The 16,065-nt window shown below is 38.0% G+C and overlaps 1 protein-coding gene across 1 annotated transcript in view; it reads left to right on the top strand.

The window, feature by feature from the left end:
- Nucleotides 1–16,065, top strand: part of LOC145982049 (vitellogenin-like) — a 165,700-nt gene that overhangs the window by 103,126 nt on the left and 46,509 nt on the right. The window contains exons 16-17 of the mRNA XM_083115634.1: nucleotides 1,728–1,870; nucleotides 12,164–12,307. Of these exons, the coding sequence (XP_082971760.1) occupies nucleotides 1,728–1,870; nucleotides 12,164–12,307 (287 nt within the window). The remainder of the gene's footprint in view (nucleotides 1–1,727; nucleotides 1,871–12,163; nucleotides 12,308–16,065) is intronic.

The raw sequence follows: 16,065 nt of genomic DNA, 5'->3' as shown, positions 1-16,065 counted from the left end.
TTGTCAAATTTCAAGACAAAATATTCCTGTTCAATTACATTTATTCACTAACGCCCTTTTTGCCTGGTAGATAAAATTCTCATTTACATTTTTAATTTGATTTACCCAAGTGGGGGATAAGGGGGAGATTATCAAAACTTTCCTCGCTTTCTTGACCCACTGAAATTCAACAAGAACCCCGATCACTTTTCTATAATGTTTACGCAAAGAATTAATGTCTTGCAATGCAGATATGTCACGATTATACAAAGTACATTTTTTTACTCATTTGTCTATCTCTTTCTAATTTATGCTCAACTCGTTACATGTTACTCGATATTATGCGTTTGTAGATTTCTGTTCCAGTTAATTAGTTCGAAGAGTCAAACGCACCTTCCACTACGTAAGATTTGGCCCAAAGCAACATTTTACTTAGCACCTACCTTAATGCTCTGTAACTCTGACAATGTTGCCACATCTACATGGCATCGTCCTATTCTTAAAGATACTACAGCTCTCCGGTTTCCAGCGTCCCTGTAATCACTGGCAATCAGTATGCTTGGATGGCTTCAAGGTTGCTTGAAAGAATCCCACAAACTTCCATCGGCTACCTTATACCTCAAGCAAAACTCCAGACAAGAAAATTGGCAACATCAGATCCAACGGTTTCCCAGTTCTTCGTGTTTCTTGCTTCAGGTTTGATTTGGCTTCTCCAATAAAGAATACGTGTCCATCACAAAACTACCAATTCTTTCGGCGTGGTCTCCAACAAGTCAAAATGCAGTTGGCAGAAAAATGGAACCTGGCACATTTCCGTCATTACGAATACTCCTAAATTCTTTGCGTCAACAGTCAAAAACTCGCTAGTTCAGTCATGGGTGATATTTAAATATTTCACCAAACATTACGTCTTGTCCATTTGTGCACATTCAATGCCAAAAAGCCAGCTTAGGAAATGTTCGACCACGACTTACTCCTCGGCCATGAAGTAGATCAGTGGGCCAGCTTGCTGTGCACACGTTTTCCCCGGTGTTCCTTGATCGGGCTTCTTTCGATGTACTCTATCAGTGTCTATCTGCTGTAACCTTTCCTACCAGACGAGAGAAAGTGAAGGCATGCCTAATGCTGCGATCTAGCAGAGTTGAGAGAAAACACTCGCCAACAAATGAAGTCGAAAGAGCGAAAGCATAAACAGGGGCGGAGTGACTGAATTGTGACTGAAGATCATGAAAACTATTTTTTATAGCTTTGCTTCACGATTTTTGTCACACACTTAACCAGAAAAACAATTGTATTTGAACTGATACTTTCTGGTACTGACACCACAGATATTGGCTGATATATCAGACTTGACATCAGTTCAGCATTGCTTTTCACACAACATAAAACAAAATGTTTCTAATTTTTCTAAATAAACTCAATTTCTTTGTGAAGATCCTTGCACTTTTTAGGTGTTATTTTGTTATGATGGCATGGAAAACTACTCCAACAAAATAATCAGTACATTTGTAATTTTAAAAATATTTACATCACCTTTTTTCAACATTTGGTTAATCATGATGATGAGGATGAAAGATTTTTAGGTGAATTGATGAAAGGTGGCAAGTCAACCTTAGTGTGCAAATTTATTTTACATCTAAGTAGTCAAAATAGTCCTGTATTTTTAGAGACTTCACTGAAACCTGAAATTGCAATAATTTGTATAAAGAGTGAGATTTTTGTATTTTTAAATTTATTTTATGTTACAGATAGCAAAGCTTATGTATTTAGTGTGTCCAACAATGCCAACAATACAGAGTACTATTCAGCACATTTTGTCTACAGTGCAGATAAGGCAAACCTGCTCAGTCGACTGGGAATTTTTATTGGTAGTGATGTCTCCAAGTGGAAGGTAAGCAATTATGTACATATTTACCTCCTTACTGCTAGTTTTCTGATTACAGTAGTTACTAGTTGGCTGGCTTATGACAAATGTTTTTAAGAGCTATACATTGTAACATTTCTAAAATATTGCATGAAGTAGTACATTCAATAATAATTAACTATACAGTGAACCTCGATTTTATGTTTCCAGATTCTACATTTTCCCACATTATACAGTGGAATCTCGATTTTACATTTTTCAGGGTACCAAGCTTAAAATGTGGGAAAATGTAAAATCGAGGAAAATTTTATAACATTTTACTGTGTAGGGACCATCAAGATTGAATGTGTAATGCAGGAAAATGTAAAATCTGGGTTCCACTGTATATTCACTCTTCATGGTCCCAATAGAGAAAAATGTTTTAAAATTTTCCCTGAGTTTTAAGTTTTTTCATATTCTTTCCTGAAAAATGTAAAATTGAAGTTCTACTGTACTTGTTTAAAAATGTGTGTACATACTATTGGTTGGACAGATCAACTGGTACTCTATATATATCATCCAGTATAGGCATGTCAGTGTGTTGAGTTCTTGGTAGTAATTTTGGCAATAAATTGCCTGTAATTTAGTACTCCCTCTGTCCCATAATTATAGTCCAGTATGCCAAAATGGTAACTTTTTATTTATGTTCTTTTGGATACTTGATCAGCCAATTTGTACTGATCCTTGAGTAATAACATTGTATGACTCATTCCCGTGTTTCATTTTCTTCTTCTGTATACACAAATGTCACAGTTTGAATATCGGACAAGTATTTTGTGACAACAAACAAAAGTGTACCGGACAATAATTATGGGACAGAGGGAGTACAAAATTACACCATTTTTGTTATTGTTTTTATGAGTATAAGCATGTAACTCAGTTTTGTAAAGTAAATATCTCAATCCATAGTGTCTACATAAAAACAAACCATTGCAGTCACCTAGTTAATCTATTAAAGATGATAGTGAGCCAATCATGTTCTTCAGCACAATTGTAATTTTCTATTGGATCAGTAGAATATCTCTTAACAGTATAAGTAAATTATATATCTGTACTTTATTGATGTGGGCGAAATTCACATTTCAATACCCGGTGGAGGCGCACAGTGGTTTGGATCCCACTTGGCTCAGTCCCAATTAGCCTTTCCTTTTTGTTCACAAAGTGGAGTTAACAATCAAACAAACAAACAACATTCTCATATTGGACCATCCTTGCAAGAATTTAATACAAATTTGCAGGTAATTATCAGTTTATTGACAGATTTACAGAATCTGACTTGCTAATTACATCCAAACTAACAACTTTCCTATATCTGTAGAAGTTATTAATTCTTTTTATCTTCTTGTAAAAATTCAGAATAAAAATAAAGCTTGAACCTTGATAAATTAATAAATTTAACCAAAAGACTAGTTTTAATTTTATTCCTCATATTTTAAAAATAAATTTGTTGTGTGCAATGTTCAGTTTTTTCTAAGAAGTTTAAAGGATTTGATCAGATTTACGATGGAAAAAAAGTGTAATCTATTGTGTATGTTTTTATGTATCTCAAATTTGCTGTTTCCTATACCCAATGAATGTATTTTGATAGTTTGCCTGTATGTTAGAGAATGTGTACTCATTCAACCTGAATAAATTAAAAGTAAATTTGAACATAATTTAGTATAATTATGTTATACAGTGAGTCTCACATTAAACTTGGCCAGCTTACCAGGCAGTGGGAGTGCATCTGCCGGCATATAGACCCACAGCTTTACGCTGGCAGAAAAGGTCCCATTGTTGGTGAAAAAGGAAAGATAAAGACACATAGTGTGATCAAAATGAGAGAGAAACATTGCAGGAGAGCTCAGATTTTTAGGGGAAAATGAACGAAAATGGCTCAAAAATGCTCAGCCCCCAAGTGCACCGTCTGCCACTGGGCATGCAGTAAAAATTTTGAATAACTCGCTGGAAAATGAACGTAGAAAGGCAGGACCTTAACACTTCACAAACACGTGCAAATTTACTAGCTATTTGGATACTGAAGCACTGACATGTCCAGTGCCAAAGTATTCATATTTGCACACATGCGAGTTACTCACTCTGGTAAACTAAAAAGTGTTTTCTAAAAAATATAATAAAAGACACAAAAAACTGTTTACTTGTGTTATGCGAGTATACTCATTGTTGTAAGCAATGTTTCGGGGGTCTTACCATCCCCTTCTTCAGGCTACTTTCTTGGCACAAGTCGGTACTACATGCCGCGTCAATTATGTAAAACAAGGAATAGGGTAAAATGTTTAATTTGAAATAAAAATTGTTAAATGACTTGCCCATGCCTTGATAAAAACTTTCCGTATCCATAATCAACCTGCATAAAGAACACGTATAAAAGTTCAAACTTAAAACTGTTAAAAACGCCCTCTCCTCAGTCACCCATGATGGTATCTGGTTGCCCTTCTGGCTGCCACATTATGACCAATCAGCATTGGGCATACATGCCCATACACAAATAACCACAAGCCAACCTAAGTACAAGGGCCATTAGGTTGGCATCAGGGAAAGCTTGTGAGAGCTATTCTCCCAGAAATTTATACCCCCCAACCCCAATTAGGATCATGGTTCATGTTTACTAACCAGTTGTCACTCATGGGAGGGGTAGAAATGCTTAATTTATAAAGAACCAACCATTGTTAGGCTAACAGTAGCCATTTTGGAGAACAAAAACCATGTGCTCCAAATCACATGTTTACTAAATCTTTTATTCTTTACTGAAAATCAGAGATAACACTCACCCACAGGTAAAATAATGCCTAATTTATTAAAATTAAACTCATTTGCAATTATCTGGCATAACTAAGCCAGAAAAGCTGAAATAACACTTTTGTTTATGCTTCTTAAGCAATTGATAACTCTGCCATCTGGCGGGAGAAAGTGGCAACTCTCCCAAAGACAAGGAAAGATCTCAAAAGACTCCAGCTGGCCAATGAGAAGCCGCCAAGGCTGTGACGTCACAGAGGGGACTTTTCAGATGGCCTATTGTGTTCTGAGCTTGCTAGTCAAGCTCACTGGTATTACAGACCCACCTGAGAGCAGGTCAGCTTGGAAGTTGCTGGTGAAATTCAGTGTGTGAATGGCCACATGTGCCAGCAACAAAGGATACATGAAGGGAAAAGGGATCTAAGGTCCTGTTACAGGAAACACAGGCCTAAGTGTGTGTGACCAAGTGGGATATTGTGTCCACAAGTGCATTTAAGGATCCCAGTGAAAATTCAGCAAAATAGCGAGTTTTGTGTCCATCATCCCATGTGGAAATCCAAACCACATGGTCGGCAGGACTGACGCCATAGAAGCATCCAGAGGATATCAGTGAATATCCAAGTTGTCCTTAGCCATCCTTCCCAGAAAAGCAAGGAAAATTCATTTATCACCCCCCAAAGCCTTTGTTACACCAAGAAAGCACATAATCATAATTTTTTAGTGTGGTGTATTACAAATTTGTCCATGTGTCGGGATGTGGCGATAAAGAGTGAAAAAGTGTGAGTAAAGCCCCAGGTTTGATTGATCTAGTATGAAAACGGCTGATATGTAAGTACAAAATCTTTTGTATATCTTTTTTTTTTGTGTCTTGTACAGTGAAGTGCTCATGTTTGGTGGTAGCTATGCCACAAGTGATGTTCTTTTCCATGAATAAATATGTCGTTTAAAGGTGTCTGACCTTCTATCATTTTAGTGAATCATAAGCCTATTAAGCCCTCCTCTAGTTACCGATTATTAAAGTTAGGCTAAAGTTCGTCTGTTGCTTAACAGATATCTCAGGGGATATCTGTTACTATACGGAACATCACACGTGGAATAGGGTCTGCGTGTGGCCGCGTAAATCGTGGTTCTCTTTTGTTTTTGCTGGTTTTTGATATATTATATATTTAAAGTTAACCTTTTGTAAAACCAACTTTAAAGCAATATAATATACCACCCGTAAAAAGCAATCATCATTTTTTTTCTTCCCCTCTTACGAGATTATGAGACTCAGAGGTAGCAGATTCACTACAATGGATACAAGGTCAAAGTCACTAGAACGGCCAGCCGGCCATATGTCATCCCCCAGTGGTAGTGGAGACTCCCAACTAGCCTTAATTATTGCCATGCTCAAAGACCAAGGGCAAAAGCTTGATAGTCAAGGGCAAAAAATTGATAGTCAGGGACAAAGGCTTGATAGTCAGGGACAAAAGCTTGATAGTCAAGGGCAAAAAATTGATAGTCGGGGACAAAAGCTTGACAGTCAGGGAAGGGAGATCATTCAGGCATCAGCAGAGATGCATAGGAAACTGGAGGCTGTTCGTATGGAGTTCCAGGCCAGACTGGACTCCATCCACAACGTAACGACAAAAACTTCCGAAGCATTGGTTCGGTCGGTATCATCAAATACCGACAGGATCAGTAACGTAGAAATCAGATGTAACGAGCTGGAAAAACAGGTCAATAGGGACTATGTCCAGCTATCTGAACAAGTTAGTGAATTGAGGGAAATAGTGCAAGGGGTAAATGGCACAGACAACCAGACCACCGTAGCACAACTCCTAGGCAGGTTAGATGCTCTGGAGAACACTTGCAGGGAAATTGCCCGCAGTGATAGTGCCATCGCCATAGAAGATAGAATTCTTGAGCGATTGAGGAGGGAGATGCAGAACTGTATGGTTGAAGAACCTAGTTCGCACAATATCATCTCCGAGGGTCAGAGTGTTCCGCAGCCCACCCTTCCGCTATCAGCCAATAGTGAGGAGGGTCAGGCAACCGAACAGGCTAAAGATAGTGCAGCCCTCATGAAAATTTTGGCGTGCCTAGAGGGGTTGGAGAGGTACATTACTAAATCACCTGCTCCGGTAAACCCATGCACCAAGCCAAGGCCTCACCCAAGTAAAGAGTCTGCCGTCGGAACCACCAACCACTTGCACAAAATTCCCGAAGTCACTAGCAGAGGTCCAATGTCAGACCATAGTAGTGGGTATTCCTCCCCCCAAAGGTACCATGTTTCACATAACTTTTCGGAATCCTCATCCGGAGGTTCGGACACAGAATTCCGAAGCCAACGGAAAAGGCAAAACCGAAGAAGGCGTGAAAGTGCACCCAGGGTTAGGTTCTCAGACCTAAAACAACTGCCCACGTTTAGCGGTCAGGGAAATAATCTGGCCTCTGATTTCCTACAAGAATTTGAGAGGGATCTTGATCTTCTAGAAATAGATCTAGAAGATGCCCTTAAAATAGTGTCGTATAGTCTGCGGGACGAGGCACGCCAGTGGTTCGAGAGGAACGAACACAAGTTCCGATCGTATGTGAACTTTAGGAAACAGTTCCTGAAGTACTTTCAAGGTGATGGGTGGAGGGCTTCCTCATTATCGAAAGCCCTTAATGGCAAATATAACCCTAACCTACATAGATCAATGCATAAATATTTTTGGAAACAGGTGAAGATGTTTAGACTGGCCTTACCAGAAATTGCAGATCACCAGATTTTTACGCATGTCATCCAACAGCTGCCACTTAGCTTAAGGGATCAGCTGGTTCTAGCCCCCTTTACCTCTTTACAGGCAGTGGCCAATTCCATACTCAGGTATGAAAGTGTACAGGCACCACAAAACCCTGAGAGGGATAGCACAAGGCATGCACGACTTCCATATGGGAGAACCACCCCTCACGTCAACCAGACGTACGTGAGTCGTGGGAAGGATGACACCAGTGGTCCATCAGATCCCGATAAAGCATACAGTAACCAGTATAGGCGTAGGGATAAGAATAGGTTTAAGGAACCCATCAGCGGGAAAAAAGGTAAAGGACCAAGAAGGGGTATAGAACCCCAGGGTAGGAGTTCGTTAAGACCTCTCGGGTCCACAGAGCATATAGCTGAGGTGCATTCCGAAAGCCACAGTCAGGGAAACTAGATAGGCAACGTCCTGAAGTGGGGAGGGGCGATGCTGAACCTAGATTAAGCCCACCATGTTCAGCCCAGTGTAATCATCATCCAATCATTAAGGCTCATCAAGCCATTGGAGATTCAATGTTGTCTAGGCTAGCTCAAAAGAAGTTTGGTTACCCAGTCCAAAGGGACTATGACGGTAGATACCATGTAGGGCTATGTAAGTCGGGACAATCCTCTAGCCAGCTGCTCAGTGAACTCCGTCGTACTAAAAGTGTGCACGATAAAGTAGTGTTGATGATTGCAACAAATGACATGCTCCGAGGGGAAGACAGCGACCGAGTGCTGCGGAACCTCGAGTGCATAGTAGGGGTTCTTAAGAGGAAAGGTGCCAAGAAGATAATCATTCTGACACCTCCACCAATTCCCAGACTAGCTAAGGAAAATAGAGCTAAGTTCTGGGCAGGGTATGATTCTCTCCTAGGTAAAATTACCTCACTGGAGAACAAAGGTAATATAAGAGTGCTTGATGTTTCTTCCAAGTTTACTCACCAGGGTCAGGAATTAAATATGTCCTTATTTGAGGAAACCATGGGGTATGGCAGTTACAAAAGGCCTGACCTGGTTCACCTCAGCCCCAGGGGCATGGACGTGATTCTCAAGGCGTTAGATGAGGTACAGTGGTTTACCCAGCAACAGCCAGAGACCAACAAACGTCAGTCACCTCAACAATGGGAGGATGTAGATGCCATAATGCCATACACCCCACCCACGGGAAACTAGCCAACGCTGCTCTCGTAGGAAGTAATGGTGGCGAGGGTAAAGTAAATCCCCATAGATTAATAAATGTTCCATTCTGTAACAGGGACGACAGTGTGTCTATAGAAAAGGAACTGGTTAGGGATAATTGTAACAGTGTAGTATCCATTTATTTGTATTAGTCAAGTAACATGTAATATTTTTAATGTTATACATTGTGTCAATGGGAGAAATATAAGTAACCAACATGTAAATAACATGAAGCTATGGAGATGTAGTCCCAAAGCATACAACCTGTACATCGACAAGCTCAAACTATTACATCCCGATTTAGCATCCAAAGTGCCTCAAAAATGCTAAGCAAAGTTGTGGATGGGGTTCAGCTCTGTCTGAATACAGAACAACCATTGTAAATAGTATGTGGGACCTATATTTCATTTTTGTGCATTTTATATACTGTCAATGTTCTAATATATCCTATATTTAGAGTATCTTGCATTTATGTTGTCCTATTTGAGGGTAGGGTAAGAAATGTATCTCAGAGCTAAAAAATGCCAAAACAAAATTAGTACACATCTCCACTACCACCATGTTTGAGTGGGCCAAAGGTAAATGTCGACACAACCAAGGTACAGCCAAAGCCAAACATGGGAATTCACCACCAACACAGCCAGATTGTGTAAGTAACGGGGCAAGTGATAGTGTGCAGTGACCCATCACAAGTGTGCCACCATCCCAAAACACACAGGCTTAGGGGTGAAGAGCGATACATCGCAAGCAAGATGTTGGGAACCATCCACCATGCCCACTGAGGCACAGGAAGCATGGGGAGTATCCGAATAGTGGTTGTCACCCCCCTAGATTACCGAGCGGAAAGTAACAACCATGAAAACCAGGACATACCCATAGTGCGCATAGACAAGTGATATCCGAACCTACGTATAAAGAAAGTTTAATGTGTGTATGCAGACGTAAGTACAGTGTTCAAGGGCTTCTTTTCATAAATGTGTCCCTTTGGGACTAAGTGCTGAAAGGGTAGATTAATCCATCCCCTTCAAGGCAAAGAGAACAAACAGTGTTACAAATTACGTACGGTGACCGAAGTATCTTATATATATATGTATGTACATCTATATAAATTCTTTATCATAATGGGTAGTCAGGACTCAAGACACCCAAGAACTTTAACAGGAATGGAATAGGAGGCAGAAACTCTGTCCGCAATGTATTACAAATATTTTTAATATGTATATTTCCAAGAGTGCATCAATGTAGATGTATATGTCAAGTATGGTAATTTTCAACATGTCTATTACAGGAGTATGTTAATGTCAACATGCCACATCATTTCAAGTGTTTCTTTTAACAACATATGTGTAATTTAATTTTATATAGCCGTGAATGTTTATTTTTGTGTGTGTTTGCATAATAGTGTATAAGGTTAGTGAGGGTAAAGAAAAACGAATCGCTTCTCGAATCCTTTTTCTTTTTCCCGAGGGGCCGGGATATGTATGACCAATCAGCATTGGGCATACATGCCCATACACAAATAACCACAAGCCAACCTAAGTACAAGGGCCATTAGGTTGGCATCAGGGAAAGCTTGTGAGAGCTATTCTCCCAGAAATTTATACCCCCCAACCCCAATTAGGATCATGGTTCATGTTTACTAACCAGTTGTCACTCATGGGAGGGGTAGAAATGCTTAATTTATAAAGAACCAACCATTGTTAGGCTAACAGTAGCCATTTTGGAGAACAAAAACCATGTGCTCCAAATCACATGTTTACTAAATCTTTTATTCTTTACTGAAAATCAGAGATAACACTCACCCACAGGTAAAATAATGCCTAATTTATTAAAATTAAACTCATTTGCAATTATCTGGCATAACTAAGCCAGAAAAGCTGAAATAACACTTTTGTTTATGCTTCTTAAGCAATTGATAACTCTGCCATCTGGCGGGAGAAAGTGGCAACTCTCCCAAAGACAAGGAAAGATCTCAAAAGACTCCAGCTGGCCAATGAGAAGCCGCCAAGGCTGTGACGTCACAGAGGGGACTTTTCAGATGGCCTATTGTGTTCTGAGCTTGCTAGTCAAGCTCACTGGTATTACAGACCCACCTGAGAGCAGGTCAGCTTGGAAGTTGCTGGTGAAATTCAGTGTGTGAATGGCCACATGTGCCAGCAACAAAGGATACATGAAGGGAAAAGGGATCTAAGGTCCTGTTACAGGAAACACAGGCCTAAGTGTGTGTGACCAAGTGGGATATTGTGTCCACAAGTGCATTTAAGGATCCCAGTGAAAATTCAGCAAAATAGCGAGTTTTGTGTCCATCATCCCATGTGGAAATCCAAACCACATGGTCGGCAGGACTGACGCCATAGAAGCATCCAGAGGATATCAGTGAATATCCAAGTTGTCCTTAGCCATCCTTCCCAGAAAAGCAAGGAAAATTCATTTATCACCCCCCAAAGCCTTTGTTACACCAAGAAAGCACATAATCATAATTTTTTAGTGTGGTGTATTACAAATTTGTCCATGTGTCGGGATGTGGCGATAAAGAGTGAAAAAGTGTGAGTAAAGCCCCAGGTTTGATTGATCTAGTATGAAAACGGCTGATATGTAAGTACAAAATCTTTTGTATATCTTTTTTTTTTGTGTCTTGTACAGTGAAGTGCTCATGTTTGGTGGTAGCTATGCCACAAGTGATGTTCTTTTCCATGAATAAATATGTCGTTTAAAGGTGTCTGACCTTCTATCATTTTAGTGAATCATAAGCCTATTAAGCCCTCCTCTAGTTACCGATTATTAAAGTTAGGCTAAAGTTCGTCTGTTGCTTAACAGATATCTCAGGGGATATCTGTTACTATACGGAACATCACACGTGGAATAGGGTCTGCGTGTGGCCGCGTAAATCGTGGTTCTCTTTTGTTTTTGCTGTTTTTTGATATATTATATATTTAAAGTTAACCTTTTGTAAAACCAACTTTAAAGCAATATAATATACCACCCGTAAAAAGCAATCATCATTTTTTTTATTCCCCTCTTAACATCATATTTATGATTCTTTTCAAAATTCCTCCTGGACACCAGACATTAAGCTAAAATGTAGAACATGACTGGGAAAAACAGGATGTCTGGTAACCCTAGTCAGTTAATGTTCCATCACATGCTGCCTTGTGGTGATGTTGTTAATTTTTTCAATTGTTTCTGGGTTGTACTTTGTTACTTGTTCCAAATTTTCAAAATCACCTTGGTTCTTCATGAGGAGGGAATTGTTAAAAGTAATTTAAGAGTTGAAAATCTTGAAGGTAAGCAATAAGATATTTTAAAACTCCTCAATGCCAAGAAGTCATGACCAGCCATGACCTATTTTTAACTTTTATGTATAGTATATTCCTTTTCTTTCCTGGCAAAGAATCTAGGTGGATTCGAAAAATTGGAAAAAATTGATTACAAGGTGTATGTCTAAACAATAGTTTTTTACCAACTATAATATGACCCTAAGACTAGAACTAGAAAAAAAAATGTGAGAACACACATTAAGAGCTGTCTAAGTAGACTAAAAAAATTAATAAACTTGTTAACATAGCAAAGCTAAATACATGCTCTGTTTCCATTTCAAATAGTTTGGATTAACAGCTACCAGGAAAGATCCAAGATCTAGGAATGTAAAATTGGATAAAATTCTCTCAGCCAATCTCACTTCAAACTTTGTAGTTGATATAGGACTTAGAAATGAAGAAGATAGCCAACTCCATGTGTCACTTCAGGTAAGGTACAAGCCACACACTGCTGTAATCACTTTTCTTTGAATATATACTTCGTTAATGAGCATATTGAATAATATTAGTTAGAAATTTTCACAGGAAAATTTAATCTCAAAATATGCTATCATCATACTTCTGTAGCTTTTTTAAAATTTCTTTGTTTGTGAAAATTATATAACCAGCCATCTTGCAAGTTGTAAACCTAAATTGATAATGGATTTAAAAAATCATTTACTTCATGCACTGCCATTTTGTAATTTTGTGTATTCTACGGGTCATTCCATGCCAAATCAGGCAGGAGTTGACCCTCATAGTCACTGATTTTGATGATATTTGGTACACAGCTTTGCTTTGCTCCAAAATTGACACCTGTCAAAGGATTTTGCCGAAATATGATTATTACCTATTATATGAGGGTTGTTCAAAATGTCAATTTTGAGCAACATGCCTTTTTCAATTATGTATATCTTGGGAACGAATGAAGATACAGAAGCGTTCTTGAACTTGTTGTAAAGAAGAAAGACGGTAGCATATTATGAGATGATCAAATGTTCAAAATTAGTAAAATTTGAACACTGTTCAAATATTCAAATTTCAGGCGTGAACAGCTCAAAACACCCCCCCCCCCCCAATCGATTTTTCTCATTTTTGGATATTTTTAACTACCATCCTTCCTCTTTTTACTGAGAAAGTCTTATCGAGGTATTTTTTGATATAAGGGAGAAAAATGAAGTTGAAATTTGTCCTGTATCAGCAATGAACGAAGCTGCACCATCCCTATGATGAGACTTTTCATTTGTGTCGCATTAAAGAATATATATACTTACTGTTCAAGGACAGATGATATTCCACTTGATAACTGGCTTCCTTATGTGCTGTTCTTACTAACATATACCTTACTGTTTCCATATTTTTAGCCGCGTTTGTGTGGGACAAGATGTGGGCATCTTGTTAAAACTTCTTTGTTAGCCAAGAAAATCAATGGGGGGGGGGAAACGATGAATGCCGGGAATGTTTGTGAAAAAATTCATTACTTATAATGATTTATGACAATAACTCTGAGTTAGAAGCAACGGCGACAATTAGGGGGACTTGGGGGCAGTTACCCCCAATGTTTTGCAGCCACTTTTTACCTTACACTATGGCCTCTTAATGCAAAGTCTTGCCTAATTAGAAAATTAATTGCCCTTTTGCCCCCATCCTCCAATGTTCGGCACTCAATCGCCGCTACTAGTTAGCAGTCTTAAAAATTTTCCCGAATCAAAAGATAAAAAAAAAAAAAGAAGGTAAAGTGTTCCCCTGTGCTTAGCACCACGCCATGAAGGCGTATAGGGGGTGTGGGGGTAACGCCCCACACTTTCTTGATCCGGCCATGAGTGGGGGTGATGTGATCAGCATCACGCCCCTGACCGCCTTTACCCCCCTGGGTTTCCCCCAGGTACCCATGTTATTCGATGCTGGGTGGGCGCCGGAGCCGCTTCCATCGTTAGAAAAGTTCCCGGATAAGATAGTATTATATATATTGTAATATTGGGTAATGTTTGTTAGAAGTTTTAATTTAAATTTTAGATGAATTCGATACTTAAAATACTATTTTTATATTTATAAAGTTCCTGGACAAATGTCATTTGTAATAAATTGAATTCTACAAAATTTTATTGCGGGAGACCGCATTTTGAGATGAGCTCTAATTTATATGACTGAAAGTTTAGGAAGATAACCATCAACATAAGTTTCAACTCAGTTATTCTCACAAAATGCTTTAAAAAATGAATTTTTCACAAAACAATATTTTATTTTTTAAATATATATTTATTGATTTAATGTGAAAGTTTACATTATTTGGAGAATTTCTGAGGAAACCATACATTGATAGGTGTCACCGTTCCCCGAGATATATCAGACCAAAAGTACCTAATATGGCGGACTCTTTTCAACATGGCAGGCATCAGCGTGCACATAACAATTGGCTCCTCGACTGAAAATACCTTAAATGGCATAACAATTATACTACCAAGTCTCTTGCTTTTATCAGAAATAGTAACAATTCATCAAGATGGTGGTACGAAGTCCTCTATTTGGAGACACATGTTATGGCAATTCTTTGATTAAATATATTAAAACTTATATCACTTTAACGCTTATAAATTAGGCTATAACTTTTATTCCAAACAATTTTCTGTCTCGTAATTTATTCGAAAGTTACAATGGAGAAACTTCAAATAGTACCAGAATAATTGTATTTTTTTAAAATGATCATTTCTTACATAACCACTGACATTATTGAACAATCAAACACTAATTTTTCTTCAGTTCATGTAATAAGGTTCAAAAGTTTTAAAAAAAATAACTGCCAGTAACTAAGAGTCTGTGAATCTGCTGCTTAAGGGGAAGCACAGGGGAGAAGGGTGGAAACTTTTGAGATTTTGCAATTCTAGTAGTGGTCTAGCAACTGACCAAAATCCATGTTTTACGGAATTATTCCCGACATTCATAGTTTTTCCCCCATTCATTTTCTTGGCTAACACAGAAGTTTTCATAACACGTCCACATCTTGTCCCACACAAACGTGGCTAAAAATATGGAAACAGTAAGGTATAAATTAGTAATAACAGCACATAGGAAGGCAGTTATCAAGTGGAATAACATCTATCCCTGAACAGTAAGTATATATATATATTCTTTAGTGCGACACAAATGAAAAGTCTCATCATATGGATTCTGCAGCTCCATTCACTGCTGATGCAGAACAAATTTCAACTTCATTTTTCTCCCATATATCAAAAAATACCTTGATAAGATTTTCTCAGTATAAAGAGGAAGGATGGTAGTTAAAAATATCAAAAAATGAGAAAAATCGATTGGGGGGGGGGGGTGTTTTGAGCTGTTAAACTTGATATTTGAACATTTGAGTAGAGTGTTCAAATTTTACTAAGTTTCAACACTTGATTATCTCATAATATGCTACCGTCTTTCCTCTTTAAAGCGAGCTCAAGAATGCTTCTGTATCTTTATTCGTTCCCAAGATATACATAATTGAAAAAGGCATGTTGCTCAAAATTGACATTTTGAACAACCCTCATATAATAGGTAATACGTAATCATATTTCGGCAAAATCTTTGACAGGTGTTGATTTTGGAGCAAAGCAAAACTGTGTACCAAATATCATCAAAATCAGTGACTATGAGGGTCAACTCCTGCCTGATTTGATGTGGAATGACCCAAACAAAAATCAAGCACACAAAATATAGTCTTATATGAAATTTCTAAATTCCCTGGTGAAAGAGGTAGTTTCTTTTTATATATTTCTTAATTTTTTAGAGTTGTAGATTTTAACATTTCAAGAGTAAAAATAGCATCTTCACTATATTTTTCTATCTTTGTGTGATTGTGATACTGAATCTGAAAGTTCATTTTACTCATTGTTAAACTGTTCACTTGTCTTTCAAAAACTTTGTATATCTTCAAACACTATTCTTTAATTACAACTATCATGTTATTGATAGAAAACTATACATGCTGTGACTTCTTTAGTGTATTTATTTAAAAATTCAGACACCCCCCCCCCTTTCCTCTCCCAAATAAAAGTAATGGAAACATAATGTCATGAACAAAGTTTTTCCAACTGCAGATCTGCGTCATTTAATACAGAATATAAAAATACCTTTAAATTTAGTGGTAATGGATGAAGGTTAGAAACTTTAAATTACAAATGTTGTATTTTGATATATATCTGCTGTTTGTATGTTTAATTTTCTCT

The sequence above is a fragment of the Lepisma saccharinum genome, chromosome 2 (genome assembly GCF_977018435.1).
Source record: "Lepisma saccharinum chromosome 2, izLepSacc3.1, whole genome shotgun sequence".
In the NCBI taxonomy this organism is placed as follows: Eukaryota; Metazoa; Arthropoda; class Insecta; order Zygentoma; family Lepismatidae; genus Lepisma; species Lepisma saccharinum.
Note: the sequence above shows the minus strand (reverse complement) of the source record. Positions and strands in the feature narration are given on the sequence as shown.